The following is a 25,604-nucleotide window of genomic DNA, read 5'->3' on the forward strand; positions in this document are numbered from 1 at the left end:
ACCTAAGTTAAGTTCACACCTTTCACCATTCATCTAAAGCCTACATACTCTCTAGGAAAGTAAAGTACATTGAGGACCCTGATGCACTTCATGCCATTCGTGGATCTACTAAAGTTCAAAGGCCAAGAAGACCACGCTCTATTCCCACCTAGTAAATTAGTATTAATCAACAAGCCCTCTAACCCGGCCTAGTAAATTATCATTAGTCATATTTCTCATTGTAGTATCTTTTTGTTAAGCGTTTAGCCCAGTTGTAAAAAAAAGTCGTACCCATGCACAAGGTTCCCGCTTTAAGCAGGGTCAGTTGTAAACCCAAAAAAAATTAAGTGTAATACCATTTCGGACTTGTGTACTGGAACAACTAGTATACGAAACAGAATAACGAAAAAATTAGGTTTCGCAGAATCAATCGTGTAGATCTTGTCTAGCGCAAGGGAAATTTATGAACAAAATGCACCAGATAAATATAAAATAAACGATATGCTTCAGTAAATTGTATAATGCAGCAGAAACTGTATCATATGGTGTTAACTGACGAGACTAAAGACAGTATTTCCGGCTTCCTTGATGTTTAAAGGACAGCAGGACCCAAAAAATATCAAAAAGGAAAAAGAAATAGGTTACAAAAACAAACTTCAAGACTCCAGAGGGCCTTGGCCCCTCTGATCCCCAAAGTATTACAAGATTAATCATGTATGAATCAAAACTAATAAGCGATTTCTCGACCTCAAGAGATTAACCACTCACGCTAATAGGTCAAGGCCGATAGATGGTTGTACACCATTCAAGTAGACGCAGGCGGTTCCCTTGCTTTGACGGGTAATGCCTTGTGTTCTTCTTCACTTGGCAGCTGTTTTTGTTCTTCCCTTTGTTCAACCGGCAATACCTTGTGTTCCTCCTCAGTCGGCAGCTCTTTTTGCTCTTCCTCGATGGGCTCTTCTCGTACACAAGGTCTCCAGATTGTCTCCTTGCCCACGTCCATTAGTGCAATGCCTTTTCTAGTCAAATCAGCTCTGATCTGATCGCTCATTGCAAAATCTTTGCTTTCCCTTGCTTGTTTTCTCTCTTCAATCTTCTTCAGTACATCGTTTTCCACCATCCCTGCTCTCTCCAATGCTTTCACTTTCAATTGCTGCAAAACCTGTACAGTGCAGTATCCCTTTGTAGTTGATAACTTCAATCCATGATTTCAAATTTAAAGGAAACAAAAGAGGACATATCACCTCCGAGTATGTATGGGGCGATTTTAAACCCAAAACGTCCAGAACATCATCAGTAACTGCTTTCTTTACATTGGTTAGTGACTGGACCATTGATAACTGTTTTTGCTTTTGCTGCTTCTTCTATAAAAGTAAACACACTTTTTGTTATCACAACACAGCCATATACACATATAAAGGTGGGAGAGAGCACAGAAAAAAAAAGTGAGGCATGGTGGAACTGAATCTAAATATCTACCTTGAGTCCATTCAAAGAACTGTTTATAAACTTCAACGCATCTTGGAAAGCACCAGTCAATATCTGTGCAGTGTTCAAGTCATCGCACATTTTAGACTCAAACTCATTCTTTAGCTTACTGATGCATTCTTGGGCAGTCGGAGTAATTTTAACTGTTCTGCCATTTTGATCGGCGCCTTCCTTCAGACCCTCATCTCGAAATGGAGCTAAAGCATCTTCACAATCTTGCAAGGTCTACCAATCGCAAAACATCAAGCTATAAGATACCAGATACAGAAACATAAAATCCATTTGTGCTGTGATACAAAATGCATGTTTAACTTGCCTTATTAACTTCTGTTTTAGTAAAATTGAGACACAGACAAGTATCTTAAAATAGTTACCAATGCAGCTTATGCTGTGAAAACAAAGCAAAGAACACTACATAAAAAGGGTAAACCCATGGCGACCCAAACTCTATACAATTCTGTTCAATCTTGGTCAGTATTTTACTTGTATTGCGCTATATTAACCGAAAGTCCAGAATTTTCTGGAACCAACTACATCACAAAGATTAATATTTAATGCAAAAGGCCGTCATTCCAGAAGACATTGGCCAAACAGAAATTTGCAGGGGTAATCCAACAATACAATAAATACCATTTAACCAAACCAGGAAAAGTTGCCAACAGAAAGTTTGGCGCAACGTCCGCTAAAATTACACATCAGGATACAGTAAAAGAGATCAATGGAAAAGGAAAGGTCTCAGAACAGTTAGGAGCTAAGCAGGTGCATGCATGCCCATTGACCAGCTAAGGACTGAGAGACAAACTTCCAAATGAAAATTTATCAGATCCCACATACCTGAAATATGTAATAAATAGCATCTGATGAACTTTCCAGCTGGGAGATTGTGTAGTTGAGAGGAGACCTATAGTGAGCGCTTATCAAGAAGTGCCTCAAAGCCAATGGATGGTACTTTTCTGTAATCTAATAGAGAATGAAATTATATATTAAATGGTAGTATAAACTGAAAATATATAGAAGCTCCAAGAAGCATTAAAAGGAAAAGTTACCGCAATTTACCTCCCTAATAGTGAAAAAGTTGTTCAGGGATTTTGACATTTTCTCATTGTTATTGGTAACATGTCCATTATGCATCCAGTAACTCACACTGCTCTCTTGGCACGCAGCACAGCTCTGGGCAATCTCATTCTCATGATGTGGAAAAATCAAGTCAATGCCGCCACCATGAATATCAAACTTGAATGTCAGATAATGTGCACTCATTGCACTGCATTCAATGTGCCATCCAGGTCTACCAAGTCCCCAAGGGCTTTCCCAACTTGGTTCACCAGGCTTTGCAGACTGCAGATTTACTTTGAAGTGGCATTAATTTAAAAATACAAACAAAAAACTGCAAAAACGAGGTATGGTTGAGGATCCCAGACCTTCCACAATGCAAAGTCTGCAGGATTACGCTTTCTTGAATCAACAGCAACTCGTTCACCAGCCCGATTGTGTTCCAATTTTTGTCCAGATAACTGGCCATAATTTGGAAATTTATCAACAGCAAAGAATACATCTCCGCCAACTTGGTATGCGTATTCCTTGTTAATAATCTGCACGATATAACAATCATTAGAGAGAAACTGCGGGCTCGTAAAAATAAAACGAACAAAAAACCATCACAGAAACATAATATATAAGCATTAGAGCAAGCAGAAAACCTGTGTTATCAAATCCTTGATATGTTCTATGTGGTCAGAAACATATGGCTGATGGGTGGGAAGAAGGCACTGGAGATCACCCATGTCCTTGAGATATTCTTTGCAAAAACGACTACTTAAACTAAATGGGTCTTCACCATTCTTATTTGCTCGTATTATTATCTGAAACGTCCAAACATTAGCAATCTCTACATGGCATTAAGTACACAACGAAAATGAAAAGAACAAGAAGAATCAGAAGATTCAAAATAGAAAATTATAAAGAGTCAGAAGATCCCAAATTCTTTCAAGAACATAAAACACCATCTGTCTCAGATATTCAAATGCCAAACAACATTAAAGCATTAGCCAGCTGCCAGATAACTGATTTCAGACATAGGAAAAAATACCTTGATATGAGGCCAGTAATTTAGTCATAAAAAGGTAAGCAGATTTATAGCACTAAACAAGCCAAATGAAAAGTTTTAGCTACAAAGAGATAACAAGTATAAGATAACTGAAACATTAATGTTCTGTTTTGGACGAGGGATTTGCAAATACCAAGGGATTAATCCTAAATTAGTTAGAAATACACTAAAGGAAACATTAGGTAGAGTGATCGAAAATGCACCACAGGAGCATCACAAAGTCACTAAACAGCAAATGACTCCTTTCATGTAGTGATTTACAAGTCCCACTAAGTGTCATTTACAAATCACCCTAAGTTCATTGCAGCTAGTCATTCCTTAGTAACGTAGCCTAAATCTCTTGATACTCCGTAATCCCGGTCCAACCATAACATAAATATTGGTGTCTACTCCTAAAAAGCAAGAATGTACAAGGGTATTGCGAAAACTACAAACGAACCAAAGCAGAGTGCACGCGAATGAAGGGAAAGGAAGGAATGCAATACAAAATCATCTCATGATATGGCTCAAAATTCTCACCTTGTCATCAACATCAGTAAAATTCCGGACGTAAGTAACCTCGTAACCCAAATGCTTTAAGTATCTGCAGAATTCCAATTCAATTTCACACATGATTAGTTGCCACAAACTAATCTTCACTTATGTATTACGCCAAACAGATTTTTCAGCGTTTGACAGTGATTAAACCAACTAGCTTTATTAAATAATTCTAACAGAAAACAGAAAAATCAAAAGCACATGCACAAAATCAAACACACCAAATTCTACACTAATGAAAAGCACAATTAATTGCATAATTCATAAATTAAACATGGCGAACCTGAAGAGGACATCGAAATTGACGGCGGCGCGACCGTGGCCGAGATGGCTGAGGTCGTAGGCGGTGATTCCACAGACGTACATCCTGACCTTGCCGGGTTCTATCGGCCTGAAGATCTCCTTCTGGCGGGTCAGCGAGTTGTAAACCATGAACTCCTTGCCGGCGGCCATTCTCGGATTTCTCAACCCTTGCCGGCAGCTCAATGCTCTATGTAAATGTCCGCAATCGAATTGGGTAAAAACCCTAACCCTATATCAAGTTCCCCTTTTTGACCCAAATCGATTCGCAGTGCATAAACTTAAAGCACAAGGTTTTGCTTTTATTTTCATTTTTACTTTTCTTTCCTTTCATTTCTTATAAAAAAGTAAAAAAAAAAACTAAAGAAAATAGTTTGAAAACTTTGAGCTTTAAAAAAAATGATAAAATAAAGGGTAAAGTAAATAGTATCATGATTAATTTTTTAGTGTAAAAATGTAGTTTTTCGTTAAAGTAAATAATACTGAGAGTTTTTTTGTTAAAGTTTCAAAATAAAAAGTAAAAGGGTAAATTACATAGTAGCCCCTCAGGTTTGAGGTCTATTACAACCTCATACAATATCTTTAAAACATTTCACTTTCATACCTCACGTACTATTTTATTTTAAAATAATAAATCCGTTACATTTTCCATCCATTGATCCGTTAAGTACTGACGTGGTTGCCAAATGTATGTCACGTGGCCAAAAAAGAATTAATTAATTATTTAAAAAAAAAACCTTAATCTTCTAAATTTAAAAATTAAAAAAAAAACACAAGTAGAACCCCATCCCTTCCCCTTCCCGCAACCCCTTTCTTCGACAATCTCCAGATTCAACCTCTCATCACCTCTCTCAACCTCATACTCCACCTCACCGCCTCCCTGATCCTCCGCACCCTTCGCCTTCACCCACCTCCTTGAGCTTCTTCACACTAACCACAATCATCGCCTTCTTGTTCGAGCCCCCGTCTAATTTCTTGATGGTCTGGACCGGCGCACCAAACCGCATCGCGTGGTTCACCGCCTTCGGGTCGCGGAGGGCGTTGGCCTTATTGGGCTTCTTTTGGAGGACCACTGGCTCCCAATCCTAGGCTATGACTCCTCAGTTTTGGCTCGGCATCATCGAAAATCTATAGATATATAGAAAGAGTTTCCTAGATTTTTGTTTGTGTTTTTGGAGGAGAATATGATAAGGGACGATGAAGTTTGGTGCGCAATTTATGGGTTTAGGGATTAGAGAGAAATAGGGGGTGTGATTTGGGGCGCCAGAGTACTGGTGCACACATGGCGGTCGATTGGAACAGAGAATTGAAATTAGGGTTTGCAGAGATTAGAACAGAGAAATAAGATGGCAGGAAGTGAAGACAGCGGAGCCAACCCTTTAAAAGTACGATGGCAGAGGTGGAGGTGGGTTTTTGGATGGGAGGGGAGGTGAATAGAGTGGAAAATAGTGAGGTGGGGGTCGGGGGGGGGGAATGGGTTCCATGTACTCTGCTGAGGTTGTCTTTGGAGCTGTAGCGGCTGTGGAGGAGGTGGGTGAAGGCAAAGGGGGAAGATCTAGTGTAGAGGATCGGGGAGGCAGTGAGGTGGAGTGTGATGTTGAGAAAGGTGAAGATAGGTTGAATCTGGAGATTGTGGAAGAAAGGGGTAAGGGTTGCGGGGAAGAAGAAGGGATGGATTCTGCGTGTGTTTTTATTTTATTTTATTTTTTTAATTATTTGTTTGCCACGTGGCATACATTTGGCAGCCACGTGGCACAAATGTGGCAGCCACGTTAGCATTTAACAGATTAATAGATGAAAAATATAACGGATGTATTATTTTGAAATAAAATAGTACGTGAGGTATGAAAGTGAAATGTTTTAAAGATGTTCTATGGGGTTGTAATAAACCTCAAACCTGAGAGATTACTATGTAATTTACCTAAAGTAAAAAGGTCACTGTAAAACAGTAGCCGGAAAACACTGTTATTTTTACCCTCATTAAATGAGGCAGGTCAAATTGTCTCCGTTCCGGTTTTTTTCTAGAGCCCGAGAGTATTTGAGCTGGGCCTACCCAATTCCCTCAGAGGTGGGGACATACGCGATTTTATAAATAAAAAAAGAAGAAGATCAGTTTACGAATTTGTAAATGTTTTTGTTTTTTAATAACGAATATGTGTGTTTTATATTCATTGTATTTAAAAATGGTTGATCTTAAAATAATTATCAATTTACAAAATATGTTAATTGGGCTTATGTGTTCCATAAGAAATAATATCACACTTTCCAATATAATCAAGGCCCATATGATGTAACTGAAACCCAACGAGGAACAAGGCCCGGCCCATGATATTTACAGGGTAAAAGGGCGTTCTGCCAAGATAATCAATAAACGTGACACAAATGACCTCGGAAATTTGGATTGTACAAGCAACCTCTTCATTTGTCATTAAGACTGCCGTAGACAAATTTTGAGATGTATTTCTCGGAGCTCTATCTTTTCCAGATTATGATGATACTGTCAAGGAAATACCATTCACTTGTATGGAACTTTGGGAACTTCAAACAAGACCCAATGTAACATACACAAAGTTTTATTTTCAATCTGATTCGTCCAAAAATCACTCCTACCAAAAAATCCAGCTAAAATTAAGTACAATTTTTTTTTAAAGTGAAACGATAGCGTTAGTAAGTTAAATGTTAGATTAGCCATCAATAAAGTTCAAACCCATGCTGTCATGCAAGGACACAACACTTTTCCACCGCTGTAGTAAAGAGTCACTTGCAATTACATTTTGGTAGCATGTGAAACCTCTAAGTTGGTCTATTGTCACGGTCATGTTTCTATATATTAAACAGACAGATGGCAGACACTAACTACTATGTTTAGGGATTTGTTAAGAATACTCAATATCTTATGAAAATGTGCACTAATGATGATGGCAGATTTTTCAAACTTTTTGTATGTTTAGGGATTTGTCATGTATATATGAATGCTTCTGTTAAACAGCCCAGCTTCATTGAAGTTCTTCTATCTTCCCTGCAGGCAAAGACGCAGTACTATGTGGTCCATTTACTTAATTCTGCTATGGACCACCATTCTAATTATCAAAATGCGACACATCGACATAGGTGTAGCTACATCGACTATAACATATGAAAATCAATTTGAGGTAGAATTTCACTTGTATAAAACAAATGATATCAAATGTCAGACAATCGTGAGATTTAATAATTTGAAAGTTTAATCAACAAAACATGTCACGAAAAAATGGAATAATATCAAAAATCAACAAATATGCAAAAATTTGGACCAAAAATTTGATTTTAACTTAAAACGATTCCTGCCTCTGCATTCTCATTTCTTCATAGAACCTCTCAATAAACATCTGCGCCCGCAAATCAATGGAAGCTTCTTCTTCGTGATCTCCCCAATCCAACGGCTCATATAAAGCCACTGCATTGTCATCTCCGGCAGTCGGCAGAGCTTCCAACGTGAAATCTCCATCTTCTCCTTCAACTCTCAAGCTATTGCCCCAGCATTTGCAGAGAAAGAACATCGAGTACACGTCTCGAAGGCTTTCGTTCTTCATGAGCTGCCTCCTTCTGTGGTAATGAATGAGGGGAGTGTTGGAGGGAGAGAACTGGTATTCTCTTACAAACCCAGAGTTGTAATTCTTCAGAAGCTTCATCTTCTTTGAATATTGTAACATCCTAATAAATGAGTTTTCAAATGATAGTTTCCTCACTTTGGCAACGAAGATAAAGATTTTCAGGAGCTTGGAGAACTTCTGAAAAACGGGTAGTCGTCTTTTCGACATTTTTGGTGGAAACTTCGAAGTAACAGATGAGTGAGACTTATATGAAACGAGTTCACTAACGAGATTCTTATATGAAACGAATTCACTAATGAGACTGGAAATGAATCACTCTCTTTGTAGTTGCAAAAGTTTGAGTTGGGGTTTGTGGAGGAGGGAGAGAGCATTTAAGGATGCAAAAAAGTGGAAGTGAAAGGAATATAATTGGTGGTTGGGAGCCAAGCTGTAAAAAGCGGGTACCGTATAATGGTCGGTTGCTTCTTCTTGTTGTTCGTTGTTTAATATAAAGGAATAAGCAAACTAGCCGTTGGACTTTGGGACCCCGAGTGGGTTTCCTTCCAAGTTTAATTGGAGCTTTTAAAACCGATCGATCTCACGTTTAAAAGGCTACTTTTTGATGATTTCATATGTATTTTGATGTTTACCATGTGACTGGAGGGCAGATGAGGAGCCTTTCGAATTATGTGATGCCGCGGCTTTGGGTTTTAGGGCAGTTCAACAAAAGGGGTTTTTTTTTTTTTTTTTTTTTAAACAAAAGATCTTGCCTTGGGAGAATGTTTACTTATTTGGATTCGAGAAAGTGAAAGAGAGAGAAGATTTGAGGATGGAATCAGGTTTATTAGTTGATATGACTCATGATTTTTTAAGTATTAGATTAACAATTGTAACGTGAAACTACGAGTTAGTAAACACAAAAGAAGTTAGAAATTGAAATATTTTAGTACATTATAGTAAATGTAAAAGGGTATTGAAGAATTCTAATATTTATTATCGGTAAGTAATATTTAACAAAAGTCGAGTTTAAAAGTGGAATTTTGTATACATAGTGAGAATCCCAATTCACAAATTATAAAAAACCTCCATAAAGTTTAAAAATCGTTTTTTTATCTAATGAAGGAAGAGGTTCCAAGTTATTGCCATGCAATTGATAAAAAAATATAACTATATGGATAATGCTTGTGTTTTTCCGTGGGAGAGCATACTTGTCCTCCTGCTTATGACTAATGTATTTTTAACATATGAACATCACAATAGAAACTGCACATTCTCTTTATCATTATCTAAAGATCATATATGCATAAAATCATTTAATTTGAATATCGTTTAACCATTCATACATGTCAAACAAATCAACGACTTTGATAACAAATAACATCTTCATGATGAACCGTCTATTTGTTTGAAACATGTAAATGACTAAAAGATCTCCAAATTGAATAATTTTTTACATTATGAACTTTAGATGATGACAAAGAGAATAGACGATCCGATTATAATATTTGTATGACGAATATACGCTAATCATCATATTCGACCCTCAGATTTTGGAGGCCCTATGTTGAAACACAAATGGAAGCCTTCGATTTATGGCCTTGTTCAATGGCTCCACCTATACTCTCCTAGGATTGGCTGTATTAATCATAAGTTGAAAGATAAAATAGGTTTCCTTACGAAGAAATACAAGCATTATCCTTATTATATATCGTCACTTATGAATCCATGTATGATAAATTGATGATAAAAATTGAACTTCATAAATTATATAGCACTTCTTGAAAATTATTATTGTTATACTCATGTTTACAATAATACAAAATTAGTTTACCTTGTTTTGAATTCAAGCATGCAAATATACATACCGTATGGAGTTGGGCATGCAGATGTCAAGGATTTCTTTCTCCGTACACATTCCTTAATTTTCTGTCACTTTCAATTTATTTGCAGTTTGAAAATGCTTTAACGGTTTTGGTGGGGTATATTGGTCCGACCCGACTTGATTTGTAATGAGGAAGCTAGATTGATGGTTAGTGATCAAAACAAGGATCATACTTCTTCAGAGAAACTCTTTAACTCATGCATATATTGTATTTGAAAAACTTATTTGATTTAAAAACCGTTTAATTTTCATATAAATAAATAAAAATTTGCGATTACGAGAATGCTACTCATTACCATAATCGTCAGTTTGTCTGACATGTATAAATAGCTAAATGATCTCTAAATCAAATGAATATATGTGAAATTTCTTTTACATGATGATGAAAATATTATCCTTAAAATAATGAGATAGAGAATTTTACAATCGCCACGAATTGTATTAATTTTTTTAATACATACTGTTTGTACCATACTTCATTAATATCGAAACTACCAAGCATCGATCAACTTTATATTTTCAGTGACCTATTGAAGGATTTGTGTTGAAGCACCCAAGCCGAAGGACAAGAGTTTCCAGGCCAATCACGAGACGACACGTGTCAATATTAAAATAAATCTCCTAGAATCCCACATCCACCTCGGACGAAAGCCTGATACTCTCCTCAACTATAAAAGAAGATCATCCTTTTATAATTAATCCTTAATGATATTATTCCCCTTAACCCTTTATTATAACTTACTAATGATGATTATGCTTGAACGTTTGTACTATGTAAACTTTACATGATTAATGAGAACTCCTTTACCTTCGTGGACGTAACCTAATTTAGGGTGAACTATATATATATCTTGTGTTTGCTTCCCTACCTATATCTCTTTACATATTACCCTCGCTAGGTGACATGAGCAATCTCGCGAAAGTCACAACCTTGACACTTTACATTGTTCTAAATTCAACATGATTGTGTAAATCAACTCATACGATATTATCTACAGGAAGGATGGAAGAGTTAGCAAAACTTCACAATGAAGTTGCCATAATAATTTAGTTCAACTTTTGCTTTAGCAAAAATCAAATCTTTAACGTCTTATTTATAACTGAAAATGAATATTATTGAAACGTAGTATCAAGTTGTACGAATCCTATCACTTTAAGTAAAACCAAAAACTTTAAAAGAAAATCCACATTTCTTTCCATCCTCTTCCATATTCCATTTCTTCAAGAAAAAAACAACCATATTCTTTTCCTCTCACTATTTCAACTCATGCAGTGTGTGATTTATAAACATTGCTCTTTTCTCAGATGAAGGCAATAAAAAATTAGTTCACTTGACTTTTCCAAACCATCGGGCTTGACCTCTTGTTGAACAAACACAACACAACTCAACTGGCTTGTCGTAGTAGCCGTTGGCCTGTGCAAATCCATATGGTATATTACTTCTACATGGATATCTTTTTTATTTCTTATTCCTCAAATATTTATTAATTTCATACAATTTCCAACATTTCATTTTATTTTTGGATTCAAGGTTTCTACCCACATTTCCGAGTTTAGATGTCTATGAAACTAGTAAATCAAATAAAATTTTTGTTCAAAATAATTAGAAAAAAATTAAAAAAATTGAATGGCGTGGTTTAATCATATCCTACAACGTCGAACAATAAAGTAATTCAAATCAATTTCGTTGAGAATAATTAGAAAGAAAGAACAAAATTGACCAAAGCGGTCCGACCGTATCCAACAATGTATGGTAATACAGTAAATAATTCACCATAACCAGTTTTTCTTATCCACACGTTGGTTTTTGTTCTTTCACTCATTTCTATAACCGCTTAAAATTGCGAGATTCGATAATTATTGTCAAACTTAAAATTGTGAGATTCGATTATTATTGTCAAGGTTCGAACACTACACTACACAATTACATGTACACATGTTGGAATTTTTGTGAGGAAAAATATGTCACGCTTTACAAAAAAGAATTTTGCCACCAAAAGGAAAAATATTAAATGAAAATCATTTTCATTTTTTAGAATTAAAACAAAATAATTTTAAATCAACGGCTGGGAGAAGAGATCAAGGAGGTAAACTTCAAATCGGAGGGTGGATGAGGGCAAAGCCTCACTCAAAAACGACGCATCACCCGGGAAACCTCAGCGGTGCGGAAAATGCACCAATTGCGCACGTTAGCAGTGACCCAAAGAGGAAAAGGAAAAAAGAAAAAAAAAAAAACCCGCAGTATATATAATCTGAACGTTAAAACGTTCTCTCGGAGTCTCTCAATTGGCTCTCGCCGCGCACTCGTAAACTTACGTTTCCCGGCGATATGCGAGAGAAAAACAAAACAATAACAACAACAATCTCAATAGAAAAACTCTCCCTTTTTCCCAGAAAATTCCGAGATTTTCCGAGAAAATCAGAGGAGGCGCGAGAAACAGAGAGAGAGCTGTGATCTGAGAGTGGCTCTCTTTGGTCTGAGTTTCCGATAAATGGTGTATATAGGTGGGTCGGAGGAGGAGGAGAGAGTGGAGGCGAAGTCCATGGCGATGGGTTCTGAGAGGACGAAGCCTCTGCACAATTTCAACTTGCCGTGGGATTTGAAGTGGGGGAACCAGAAGTACCTGCGGTGCCAGAAGGAGAGCTCCGACGCCGGCGGGAGTGGCGGGGAAGGGTCTGGGGTTAATCGGCGATCGTCGGCTCAGAGGATTGAGAGCTCGCCGGCGGTTATGTCTCGGCGGAGGGATTTGGAGTTCGAGAAGCGCACGTTTCGGCCCTCGAGGCCGAGGATCGAGAACGACGACGCGGAGGAAGGGATCGATGCGTTTAGGCAGAAGCTCATGTTTGATCTCAAGACGGCGGCGGATAAGATGAAAGACGAGATTTTGAGGGAGGAGGAGGTGGCAGTGGCGGGGGCGGCTGCTGATACTCACGTGGCGGCGGAAGAGGAGGATGTTGAGATGGCGGAGGTTGGTGAATCGGAACCTCCGGTGGCGCCGGAGCCACCGGAGGCGAGGCCATGGAATCTGAGGACGAGAAGGGCGGCGTGCAAGTCTCCAATCGGCGGCGGTGGTGCTGCCAAGGGGGTGAGAATCGAGGAGAAGAAGGCGAATTACTCGCCGTTGAGGAGTGAGGGTAACAATGGCGTGAAGTCGCCAAGGCTAGTCAGAGGGGCTTCGGGTTCGGGTTCGGGTTCGGGTCCGGAGAAGAATAAGGAGGAGGAGAGGCCCAAGTTCTCATTGACGCTCACCAAGAAGGAGATCGAGGAAGATTTCATGAAGATGCTCGGCCACCGCCCTCCCCGTCGCCCAAAGAGGCGGCCAAGAAATGTTCAGAAGCAATTGGAAGTAAGTCAAATTCCCAAATTCATAAATCGTGACCCTCCTTTTAGTTTCTTCCCTCTCCGCCTCTCTGTTTGTTTATCAAATTAACTGACGGCGGTTGTTGTTGACGATGGTTGTTCTTGCTGCAGGGTTTGTTTCCCGGTACGTGGTTGACGGAGGTATCGGCGGAGACGTACAAGGTTCCTGAGGTCCCTGAAAATACAAAGGTGATTGCTTTCTTCTGACTTCTCTCTCATAACCTCAAAAGTCTTCGTCTTCAAACGTTTCATTGATTTGAATGTTTGATCAACACTGAGTCACTGAAGAAACTGGGGTCTCTAAATTATGGAATTTTCCCCAATTTGGCTGATTAATTTTCTTGGGGTTTTCAAGTTTTCATGAGTTATGAAGATTATGGAATTCAAAGTTCCCGCTTTTCTTTCTTTCGCACATTTTCAAATCACAAGTTTGTTTAGTTCTGAACTGTTTGCTCATTCTTTTTTGCAGAGGTAGCGATCCGGGCAATGCCGGCTTATGTGGAGTGTTTCAAGGCTACGTTTGTTTCCTGACTGCTGCTGCTGCTTGCAAAGCTGATTAGTGGGTATGCCCACACACACATACACATTGGAGTTTTGATGAAAAGCATCAAATCCCCTGTTACTGCTGAATGTTCAGTTGCTTTGGAACTAATTTTGTTTGTTAATTATAATTCATCTACCTTTGTTTTTTCTGAATAAAATGTAAATAAGGGAAATCTGGCCGATGCGGTTATATGGAAAATAACGTTTGTGCTCCGAGCTAGGTTTTTCCTTTTCAGTGACTGTCTAATATAATATCAGTTGCATTTGGTATCAGTGTTCCCAGTGTTCATCTTTGTTTTCGTTTTCCTTCTGGGTGCATTCTTGGCCTCATACTACTTGACAATTTTGAATCTTTTACTTGTTCTGTTGATTTACATCATTTTTGAAACAAGAGATTGAAAAGAGAAGAGTGGTAGGGAATTAATTGTTTGTATGGAAACGGATTTGTAAATTTCCTTCTTTTCGGCACGTTGTAAAGTATTTAATAAACATGTTCTTTGGAATGTACTTGAACTTCTGAGCTAAATGCAAATCCAACGATGACTTGTTTTGGGTCTCGGTTTCATGGAAGTAGTGTAGCTTCAACGCTTGTAGGCTGGACCGGAAACACTTGGTTGCTCTTACTTCTTGCTTGCGTTTTGGTTTCTGGTGTGAATTTCTTGCATGGAGCCTTGGCACATAACTGCTTACCACAGACCACAATTCACACGTCACAAAATTGCCTGCTCTGCGCTGCTCAACCACCCGTATCTAACATCTTTGTTTCGCTTAATTAGTAATATTAATCTTCACTGTTCTGCAATCTTTTCATTTCTTTCCTTGCTGACTGTCATCACACTAAATTTCTGCAACATTATGCATAATACTTCCTTGGTCATTGTTTATCGGTAATCAAATTTTCGAGATTTTATCTGGTGAATAATGTCGAATTTATGAAATTTTTAGCAATATAATGCTCGTCATTTGCATCCTATCCTTCTGGTATGAGATGGATAATCTTTGTTTTCTTGTTTTGTTTATTGCCTATAGGAAGGCATGCTACTGTTTAAAGTCAATCCTTCACAGATTCCATCATACTCTTAAAACAGTATGGAGTTCTGTACGTTGGTGATCCTTGATCAACGTCCCGTAATCAATGATCTTAGCATTTGCTGTTGCATTGTATCACTGACACGAGATTTCGCGGTGATCTCCAGTGCGCGGAGAAGTCTCTCTCTTGCTATCTGGTCTCTGCAGGACCTTTTCCCATCCTGCGATTGGCCTACCCCATAGCCTACTTATTTGTTTGACTTGCACTTTGACTCGTGGGTTTTGTTCCGGGAACTGGATGACCTGTCATTCTTTTGGCAGAAACCCGTGTGTAACTCCAAGGCTGTTGTTTGACTCGGCAACTTGTCCTTGCCGTGATTACGCGTTCGCCTATAGTAGTTGTCTTTGGGTTCTCAGTTCCAAGTTTCCTGTCGTTCAATTGTTGAGGCCCAACCCAGTTGTACCTCCATTTAAGGGGCCTTTTGCCGTCCATGATGGCAGCAGAATGTTGCAATAGAGCGTGCTCATGCTCCTCAGACCGCCACATTGTTGCTTTGATTATGTATCGTGTACGAAATCAGCCAAATTATCCAATTCCGTAATGGAATAATCCAATTTCAGGAATTTAATTAAGGGGGAGGTTTTAATCCAATTTTCTTTTCTTACTTTTTCTCGTTCTGAAGTTATCCGATGTCTTATTGCCTCATTACTGATAAGTAAACGAGCCTTGTTTTCTGATTTGGACCGTGTCTTTGTTATTGTTTGAGCTTGAACTTCCTCCCTCCTCCTTGTTGCCGCAACTTTTTCTTGTTGCCAGTGTTTGTAGCTGTTTTAGCTAATGAAGTTACTATTTGCCAAATAAAAACAACGAGCCATCACCCAAAATCTTCAGACATTATACAGAGAAACAAATCATTTTGACACAATATTCTAATCTAAACTACTCTAACCTACGGGGAATGAGAATTTGAATTTGAACGAAGGGAGACAGACACACTGCACTGTCCAACTGATCCAACCCACGTCTATGAGAGAGAAACTTTTGAGCTAGCTTCATGGAACCAAAGTGTAAACAGCGAAACAAATCATTTTGATGCAATATTCTAATTTAAACTACTCTAACCTACATGGAATGAGAATTTGAACTTGAACGAAAGGAGACATACACATTGCACTATCTGACCGACCCAACCCACATTTGTAAGAGAAACTTTTGAGCTAGCTTCATAGAACCAAAGTGTAAATTATTAAATTAAAAGTTTAAGCCCCCTTGGTCTCTATGATTGATTGTTAACATTCCCTTGAAGCACACTGTTTTTGTCCTAATCCTACAATATAAAAACAAAAATGAAGCATCTTATGCAAATCAATTATTTCTAAACTCTAAATATACAGAAAACCAAAAGAATTGTTTTATCAAATTTCAAAAGAAGAAAAAGATAGTCAAATTTACTTATTTAGAAATTTGAAAAGGAATCAAAAAGCAGAAAAGAAAGAAAGGGATGTGAGAGTTGTTCGTCTGTCTCCTAACCCAGTAACATGATAAAGCATCCACATTTACTGGGACAGACATCATTCCTGGATTTTATTGTCAACAGTCTAAGAACAGGTAATCCGGACGGTTCAAATTGAATTTAACGGTGCTATTAACTTATTATGCTCCCGTTCCTCACACAAATGAGCTTCGATCTCTGTTTCACACAAACCAAAGACCTGAATTTCCTGTTCTTTAGGATTCCATTAACACTTTTTCCACTCTACTTTTCACCCTTCCAACAATCAAATTTACCCATGATCATAAAAAATTCCTCACATTTTTTACCGCTAAAATTTTCTTCATTTTACAGAGTATGCACATGCTAGCTAATAATACAAGATTGCAGACAGCTAGTTTCATCTGTACTTGGAAGATTTAACTCGTAGTCATTTCTTCTTCTTTCTAAATTTACCACTACAGAAGAGAGAACCGAACCCGAAAAAACTCACGGTAACTTTGGAAATGTATGGCGGTGGGAGGTTCAGGACAGGGTTGTTTCTAACCCCATTGCCGTAAGATCCACTCCTTCTCAACGCAGGCTTTTGATTCATGTTGTTGTAAGGATAATATGTACTCGAGCACGAGGACGCAGACGACGATCTTCTACTCGAAACCGACGTCTGTTTCCGCAAATGCTGCTGCTTCTGATGAATTGTTGTTGTTCTTTCCTTTGGAGGCAATGCTTGCTTTTGATTTGGGTTTGGAGCCGACCCTGTTGAGTTGCTTCTCGAAAGAAACTGCAGCGGGCGGATTAGGCTCTTGCCGCGGGCAGCGTCGCAGTTGAGGCTGCTGCTCCGCCGGAACTGCCAGAATGGCTTTGCTGTTGGAGGGTTGTCGGTTTCATCTGCATCGGCGTTGGTGTCTAGAAATTCTTTCAACCTCTTCTTCTTCTCCTCTGTTTTCAGCCTCTCTGTATTTAGAGGTTTTGAGTGATGAGCAAGGGCTGGAGGAACTGCCCTCTCACGAGCCTGGCGAGTAACGTCAGGCTGGTGGGTGTCTTCGGCAGCGTTGAGATTTCTCTTGATTTGGACAGGGAGGATCTTCCCATTGGAGAAAAGCTCGTCCGCCGAAGACAACTCCAGCTTGAGATTGTTTACAATGCAGAAGTCGAAATCAGAAGTGGAATCCAAGAGAGAGGAGTCTAACCGTTGCCCTTGGTTCGAGTCATGATTCTTCTTATCCAGATCATGGGAGAATGAAATTCTTGGACTGAATCCGGGGCTCGAAATCTCCGAGCATACCTCAATGGCCATGGTTGCTCCAAAACAACTAACAAAATGTTAACGAATTCAAACAGAAGTGCCTGAAACAAGTTTTAAAATCCAGCAGAGAGCCGAGAATGGCACTGAATGTCGACAGAGTCGGAGTCAAAAGAAACGAAAATTCGAAAGGAATTTGAATTGTGGGAATGAGAAGTCGGAAGCAGCAGCTTTAGCTTTCTCATTTTGCCTGCACTTCGAGCATATCTGAGACATTCCAGCAGCACTGGGAGGATTTCAAAACAATTTGTGCAGATTGCAGAAGTGGTTATATTGCCTTTGCCCCAAAGTTATCAGAACAAAAAGAGAAAGATAAAGAGAAGGAAATCAAACTGGTTTAATTTAAGCACCGAAAGGCTAGATAAGAAGACCCTTATGGGGGTTTCCAATGAAACTTTTACTTTTAAGGGAGAGGAATAACAGAGTGAAAGTGAGGCACTAGGGATTTAAAGTCCAAAAAAGCCATAATTGTCTGTTCGTTTGTACACTTTGTAACTGAACGATTAGGAATTTGTAGATTTTGGGAAAGAGGTTCGTGTTTACCTTAAAAACTATTAAGCTTACGTGATGCGCAAACAAAATAACGAATGAGCTAATTATATCATTCTGATGGACACGGGCATGCCAACTTGCGACCGAGCTCGATCAGCGAGTAAAATTGATGTGGTGGTGGTGTCAATGTGTTGTTGATTTCTGCACTCGAGCAATCACGGTCGAGGAAGGAACATGTCTCGACCTTGGGTTCTAAAACCTAAGGACTAGGTTGCTTAAATCACTTCGAAGTTCAAGATCTTCTGTACTAGGTTCGGCTACCTCGACTATATTCATAAGAGTATAGGTGCGTCGAATCGGCATTAGGCTGTAAGGAAACATACTCAAAAGAGATAAGCGTCTTGATAGTGAATGTTGTTTGTCAAAATGCTGAATCGTGTACCTAGAAATAATCAATCAGAGAACACTTTACTCGACTGGGAAGCTGAATGTAATGACCTCGTTCAGCAAAAGAATCAAAGACTCCTCGCCGGATGAGACTTTGATAGATAATCAACCGAACTTGAAGCAATGTCGTTAATTCAAACTGAATATACATCTTGGTCGCCTGATTCTATGGCTTCAGTTATGTTAATTCAAATTGAAAATGTCGACTATTGTCAACACAGTTCGTTAAATGATGACTAAATAACTTAATAGCTTTTATTATGACTTTTGTATGGTTAAAATGCGTCAATCACAACCAAGCTGATAGGAAGGTGCGCCTATGAATGAATGGACGGAAGTGCACAGATAAAGAAAATAAATTTTTGGCAGGAGCCATCTGATTAAATTGTTCATTTCTGAACTCAATTAGTAATAATCCATGTGAATATTTATATAGTACTGTTATGTATATTCTGCAGATTATAAAAACCCAAAATTCCGATATCTCTGCATGAAAGGGAACAAAAATTGCATGGGGAAAAAAGCAACTGGTTTTTGGGGTGGATCTAGTTGATTAATCTTAATATATATTTTTGATATTTAGACAGAAGGTACATTACGATCTAAAAGGTTGCCATTTGGATTAGAAATCCAATTCAGCAAGTTCCAAATTCAAAACTAAAAGGCGACTCCAAAGCAACAAGGTTTCTTGGTCTGTTAATGTCTGAAATGAACGTCATAACATTCATCTTTACTCTTATTTTATAAAGAGATTATTTTTACGATTTAAACCTATGACTTTTCGATCACAAAAAAATAAATTTTCTATTGTGCCAATACTCACCCTCTTCCAAATGGAAAATAATTTAGAGAAGTAAATCAAAGGTGTGGAATTTGTTGCCTAATTGGTTGGCAGAATATTGATGATTTGATGAGGCAACAATAATGTGTCACGCGATGTAGGGTCAATTTGGGAGTTAGCCCCATAATGTTGTTTTGTATAGGCATTATTTGTTCTGCTCAAACTAGGTGCAACCTTATCCAACAGGATCCTCTCCGGATCTTTTTGGTGAGGATCCTGGGGATATGTAAATCATGTCCGTTCATCGTAAATTGTGTGGTCAGTTTTTGTCAAGTATTGTTCATGTTTATTTTTTAAATAAAAATATTTAAAATGATTTATGATCGCACGATATACGATGAACAAACACGATTCACGAATCTCAGGATCCTCACAAAGAGGATTTGACGAGGATCCGGACTCCAACCTTATTAGGGCAAAGACACAATGAAGTTGTACCAAATCTAAACCTAAAGCTAGGAGAATGATGGGTGATTGAGGCTCATGAGTCAACTATAAACAAATCCTTAAAGCAAAAGTATGTGATCATGTTAGGATGTGAGAGTATTCAACGCAAAAATATGCGGAGAGACTCAAAGTCGTTTGAATTTGATATGTAGGAACATATGGGACAGTTGGACCTGATCACATAAATATTGTGTTAGAATGTTAGCGTCTAACATGAAATCAGTTGGCAAAGTATGAAGAGGCTTAAAATCTTTTAAGCACTTGTATTAGACTTCAATCCTTCCATCGCTCTCAACATAAAGCCAACATGAATTATACATGAATTAGTACTAGATTGAAGTGGGATCCATGATGAGCACCCGCACAAAAGAGACTTCCATAGTGTTGGTTTATTAGGATAGATCTCACATGGGGTAGAACTAAAGTTACATTTGATCAAAATACAGATGATCTTATCCTTTATCATGCAGTTATGTGTTGGATATTTTAAAAAGTATAATATAATGTAAGATATATATATATATATATTGTTTGACAGATGATGGGATTGGGTCATTGACCCAACAATCACACCATTTTCACATAAACGCTGCACCTTTTCTCTGTTTTGTTGAAAAGGTAGGATGCATCCGAATGCAATTTTCTTGTGTCAGACATATCCATGAAAACATTGTTTCTAGTTGTATCTCATGGTGAGAGGGCACACCCAAAATCAAAGGATATGTCTAAAATGTGCAATTCTCTCTATATATATTGGTAACATTAGTAGAAAAGATTCATTCAGAAATTTGTTGTCTACATAATTTCTTTGCTCTCTTTTCTCTCTTCATCACATTCATACAATTTCTTTCTAGTTATTTCTAAGGGAATATAATTCGGTTTTGCTAATCGAATATTCCATACTTTGTTGTATCCTGGAAGTGATTTGCCAAGAACCCTTTAGCAAACTCATTCGAGTGGGGGCAAATAACACTTTAAGGAAACGATTCAAGTCGTACCTCAAAGTCATTATTCGGATTATTTTCCATATTTCTATATTTAATCTAACAATCTTAAAGTGTTATTTTCGTCATGGATAACAAATCTGATAACATGGCTTTGAAAATTATCAATCAAGATGTCTACAAGTTAGACAAATTTGATGGATCAAATTTCACCCGATGGAAGGACAAGATGCGTTTCATGCTTACTGTTCTAAATGTCATATATGTGTTGGACCCGAAATTAGCGCCTATTCGTGAACCAAGTGACAAAGACTCGGACAATATAGTTGCCGATCGAAAGAAGCGTGAAGAAGATGAATTGGTATGTCGAGGACACATCTTGGGCACATTATCTGATCGTTTATATGACCTGTATGCACACATTCAATCTCCAAAGGAAATTTGGGAAGCACTTGAACACAAGTACACAACGGAAAAAAGAGGTACCGATAAATTTTTAATGTTCAAATATTATGAATTCACTATGTTTGATAACAAACCCATCCTAGACCAAGTTCATGAATTATTGGTCTTGGTCTCAAAGCTTCGTGAACTTAAAATAGTTATTCCGGATCCTATGATAGTTGGGGCTATTATGGTAAAATTATCCCAAATATGGAATAACTATAGAAAGAAACTTCTACACATGGTGGAAGATATTAGTTTAGAGAATTTGCAAAAAGGGTATTCAAATTGAAGAGAAAACTCAAAATCGTGATAAGAATTTTGCAAATCAAGATTTCTCTAAAGTTCACATTGTCGAAGGAAACAAATATAAAAAGAACTTCAAAGTCAAAATTGACAAAGGGAAGTTTAAGAAGACCAATTCCAACAACAATCAAAAGAATGCAAATGGTGTATGCTACCATTGTGGAAAGAAAGGCCATTACATTCGTGATTGTAGACACAGAAAAGCAAGTGAGGAATATGCCAATAAGACCAATAGCGCAAATATGGTGGAAAACTCTGGAATTGATAACATTGTTGCAATGGTATCAATGATGCATGTTGGCATGATTACTGAACTGAATATGGCAGCGGTAATAAAATCCTCCGATTGGTGGCTCGACTCAGGGGCTACTATACATGTGTGCAATGACAAGGCACAAGTCAAGACATATGAAGCATCAACGGACAATCAAGAAGTTTTAATGGGGAATCATAATTCCGCCAAAGTTCTAAGAAAGGGAACCGTTGAACTTCAATTTAATTCTGGGAAGAAATTGACGCTGCTTAATGTACTGCATGTTCCAGAAATTAGAAAGAATCTTGTGTCTGCAAATTTATTATGTAAGAACGGTATAAAGACTGTTCTAGAGTCCGACAAGTTAATAATGTCGAAAAATTGGATGTTTGTTGGGAAGGGATATTCTTGTGATGGGATGTTCAAACTAAGTATCAATAATAAAGTGAATTCTTCTGTTTATATTGTTGAATCTTCCTCTCATTTATGGCATTTGCGTTTAGCACATATAAATTTTAGATCTTTAAAATACATGTGCACACTTGGTTTTATTACTTGCAATGATGATTATAATGATAAATGTGAAACATGTATTCAAGCGAAAATAACTAAGAAACCTTTTCCAACTACCGAAAGAAATACTAATTTATTAGACTTAATACATTCTGACATATGTGAATTTAATGGTGTTTTAACAAGAGGAGGAAAAAGATATTTTATCACATTTATAGATGATTGTTCTAAATTTACTTATGTTTATTTATTGTCTAATAAAGATGAAGCTTTTGAGTGCTTTAAGCGCTATAAGGCTGAAGTTGAAAACCAAAAGGGAAGGAAAATTAAATGCCTTCGTAGTGATAGAGGTGGTGAATATTTTTCACATGAATTTGATATTTTTTGTGAAGAGCATGGTGTTGTACATCAAAGAACTGCACCCTATACACCACAACAAAATGGTTTGGCAGAAAGAAAAAATAGAACACTCACTGAAATGATTAATTCTATGATGATTAATGCTAATACTCCAAAATATTTATGGGGTGAAGCATTGTTTACTGCACGCCATATACACAATAGAATTACATCTATGAAGACACATGTGTCACCATATGAATTTTGGAAAGGAAGAAAACCAAATTTGTCATATTTGAGAGTATGGGGTTGTGTAGCTTTTTATAAGGCACTCGATCCTAAGAGATCCAAGTTGGGTCCAAGAGGAATTAAAAGCATATTTGTAGGATATGCAGAAAATTCAAAGGCATATAGGTTGCTTAATTTAGATTCGAACACAATAGTTGAGTCTAGAGATGTCGAATTTATAGAAAATAAATTCTATAATGACTACTCAGTGTCTGGAAAAGAGAATGATCAAACACATTTCTCTAATCCGTCTACTAGTCAATCTCAAGGTGAGAAAAGAAAACAGTCTGAAACTGTTATTGAACCAAGGAAAAGCCAAAGGGTAAGAAAAAAAAAAGACTCTAGGCTCTGATTTTATTTCATCTCAATCTATTGTATTTTTAGTCGAAGAAAATAGAACAAAGGTTCTTAAGAAAATACCCATATTGTTGAATGTTGAGGATGATCCTAAAAGTCTAAGCGAAGCATTGACTTCAAGAGATGCAGCCTTTTGGAAAGAGGCTATAGATGATGAATTTGAATCATTAATATCTAATCAGACATGGGTTTTAGTAGACTTGCCCCAATGATCAAAAGCAATAGGTTGTAAGTGGGTATTTAGAAGAAAATACAATACAAACGGGTCTATTCAGACATTTAAAGCCAGACTAGTTGCCAAAGGTTTTAAGCAGAAAAAAGGAATAGACTATTTCGATACATATGCACCAGTAGCTAGGCTCACATCAATTAGAATATTGTTTGCATTGGCATCTTTATATAATTTGCATGTGCATCAAATGGATGTGAAAACAGCATTTTTAAATGGTGATTTAGATGAAGAAGTCTATATGGAACAACCAGAAGGGTTTGTTCTCCCTGGGAATGAAAAGAAGGTTTGTAAATTAGTAAAGTCATTATATGGATTGAAGCAAGCACCAAAACAATGGCATGAAAAGTTTGATTTTGTCATTTTATCATATGGATTTAGACATAATAGTGCTGATAAATGCATATACTCTAAATTCACAAATGATTATGGTGTTGTTATATGTTTATATGTCGACGACTTGCTAATTTTTGGTACAAACATGAAAGGTGTATCTGAAACTAAAGAGTATCTAAATTCAAAATTCAAGATGAAGGATTTGAATGAAGTAGATACTATCTTGGGAATTAAAGTAAAGAAGTATAGTGGGGGTTACACTTTGTGTCAGTCACATTATATAGAAAAATTGCTTCTTAAGTTTAAGTATCTACAAATAAAAGAAGCAAATACCCCTTATGACCATAGTGAAACTTTGCTTAATAGTTATGGTAGGTCTGTTGCACAGCTTGAGTATGCTAGTGTAATCGGAAGTTTAATGTATGCCATGCATTGTACCAGGCCAGATATCGCATTTGCAGTAAGCAAACTTTCTAGATACACTAGTCATCCAGGTACTGCTCATTGGAAAGCAATAAATAGAATTTTTGGTTATCTTAAAAGAACTATTAACCTGAGTTTAACTTACTCTGAATTTCCAGCAGTACTTGAAGGATATTTAGATGCAAGTTGGATAACAAGTGCTAATGATAATAAGTCTACATCAGGGTGAATTTTTACAATTGCCGGAGGAGCAATTTCTTGGGCTTCGAAGAAGCAAACATGTATAGCACATTCAACTATGGAATCTAAATTTATAGCATTAGCAGCAGCATGTAAAGAAGCGGAATGTATTAGAAATTTGTTATTGGAAATAGAGTTGTGGCCACAACCAATGCCATCCATTTCTTTATACTGTGATAGTGAGGCTACTTTGTCTAGAGCATACAATAAGGTATACAATGGAAAATCTAGACATATTAGCTTGAGACATGAATATGTCAAGCAATTAATAACTGATGGAGTTATTAATATTGTTTATGTTAAATCAAGTAATAACTTGGCGGATCCGTTAACAAAAGCACTTTCAAGAGCTTTGGTAGTTAGTACATCTAGTGGAATGGGGCTAAAACCCTTTACTGAAAATTAGCCACCAATAATGGTAACCTGACTTTGTCTAGAACATCACTAGTTTAAAAGTTTAATGGGTAATAACAAGTTATTGTTAAGTGGTTGTGAAGGCACTGAAAATTATTATATAGCTCATTCCAGGATGATCAGTGCAAGACTGCTACGTTTAGGAGGATGAGTTTTATCTCTTAATGAGGTTATTTGTAGTTATGTCTATAGTAGCAGGGACATGGGAAGGAACCTCACCTATATGAACATAAGAAGTGGTGCCGCTTCTACCAAGAGTTGGGTTTTCTCTTGTAAATGTTTATGAAACCAGGATGAAGCACAAGGCCATAATAGTGCTTAATTGGTTCAGAAATTTCTTTAAGGAAATAAGACATAATCATGTGTGTGGTGATTCCGGTTTTAACATAAGAATAGGTGGTTTAAACTTAGGTCACCATCGCATTCGTTATAACTTTGAATCACTTACACTAATTAAAGGTTTAATTCGAAAGACACCTTTATTCTATGCATGATTATATCAGCATGTTTGTGGTTAATTTAAAGAGAGAAGTATTGTAATACCATTTATTATATATTCTTAAAATAGGGAAGGATTGTTGGATATTTTAAAAAGTATAATATAATGTAAGATATATATATATATATATATATATATATTGTTTGACAGATGATGGGATTGGGTCATTGACCCAACAATCACACCATTTCCACATAA

The 25,604-nt window shown here is 37.3% G+C and overlaps 4 protein-coding genes across 4 annotated transcripts; 1 reads left to right on the forward strand and 3 right to left on the reverse strand.

Annotated features, from left to right (window-relative positions):
- Positions 1 to 465: 465 nt before the first annotated feature.
- On the reverse strand, positions 466 to 4,821 carry LOC103402676 (cysteine--tRNA ligase 2, cytoplasmic-like). Its single transcript, XM_008341428.4, has 9 exons — positions 4,395 to 4,821; positions 4,094 to 4,157; positions 3,168 to 3,329; positions 2,889 to 3,059; positions 2,524 to 2,805; positions 2,302 to 2,427; positions 1,459 to 1,692; positions 1,224 to 1,343; positions 466 to 1,141 (listed from the first exon to the last, which is right to left on the reverse strand). The coding sequence occupies exons 1-9, from the start codon at positions 4,562 to 4,564 to the stop codon at positions 785 to 787; spliced, it is 1,686 nt and encodes a 561-aa protein (XP_008339650.1). The 5' UTR covers positions 4,565 to 4,821; the 3' UTR covers positions 466 to 784.
- A 2,901-nt stretch (positions 4,822 to 7,722) lies between these two features.
- LOC103402677 (uncharacterized) lies at positions 7,723 to 8,211 on the reverse strand. Its single transcript, XM_008341429.2, has one exon. It carries the CDS (start codon positions 8,209 to 8,211, stop codon positions 7,723 to 7,725), a length of 489 nt encoding a protein of 162 aa, XP_008339651.1.
- Positions 8,212 to 12,023: 3,812 nt separating this feature from the next.
- On the forward strand, positions 12,024 to 14,042 carry LOC103402678 (uncharacterized). The gene is made up of 3 exons (XM_008341430.4): positions 12,024 to 13,212; positions 13,338 to 13,415; positions 13,696 to 14,042. Exons 1-3 carry the CDS (start codon positions 12,358 to 12,360, stop codon positions 13,699 to 13,701), a joined length of 939 nt encoding a protein of 312 aa, XP_008339652.1. The 5' UTR covers positions 12,024 to 12,357; the 3' UTR covers positions 13,702 to 14,042.
- A 2,466-nt stretch (positions 14,043 to 16,508) lies between these two features.
- On the reverse strand, positions 16,509 to 18,048 carry LOC103402679 (uncharacterized). Its single transcript, XM_008341431.4, has one exon. The coding sequence runs from the start codon at positions 17,586 to 17,588 to the stop codon at positions 16,722 to 16,724; it is 867 nt and encodes a 288-aa protein (XP_008339653.1). The 5' UTR covers positions 17,589 to 18,048; the 3' UTR covers positions 16,509 to 16,721.
- Positions 18,049 to 25,604: the final 7,556 nt, after the last annotated feature.

Source organism: Malus domestica, chromosome 16, assembly GCF_042453785.1.
Source record: "Malus domestica chromosome 16, GDT2T_hap1".
NCBI lineage: Eukaryota > Viridiplantae > Streptophyta > Magnoliopsida > Rosales > Rosaceae > Malus > Malus domestica.

Coding starts and splice junctions, on each gene's coding strand:
- LOC103402678 (XM_008341430.4), top strand. CDS start 12,358: ATGGTGTATATAGGTGGGTCGGAGGAGGAGGAGAGAGTGGAGGCGAAG. Junction 13,213..13,337: donor ATGTTCAGAAGCAATTGGAA/GTAAGTCAAATT, acceptor TTCTTGCTGCAG/GGTTTGTTTCCCGGTACGTG.
- LOC103402676 (XM_008341428.4), bottom strand. CDS start 4,564: ATGGCCGCCGGCAAGGAGTTCATGGTTTACAACTCGCTGACCCGCCAG. Junction 4,158..4,394: donor AATTTCGATGTCCTCTTCAG/GTTCGCCATGTT, acceptor GGAATTCTGCAG/ATACTTAAAGCATTTGGGTT. Junction 1,344..1,458: donor GTTCTTTGAATGGACTCAAG/GTAGATATTTAG, acceptor TTACTTTTATAG/AAGAAGCAGCAAAAGCAAAA.
- LOC103402677 (XM_008341429.2), bottom strand. CDS start 8,211: ATGTCGAAAAGACGACTACCCGTTTTTCAGAAGTTCTCCAAGCTCCTG.
- LOC103402679 (XM_008341431.4), bottom strand. CDS start 17,588: ATGGCCATTGAGGTATGCTCGGAGATTTCGAGCCCCGGATTCAGTCCA.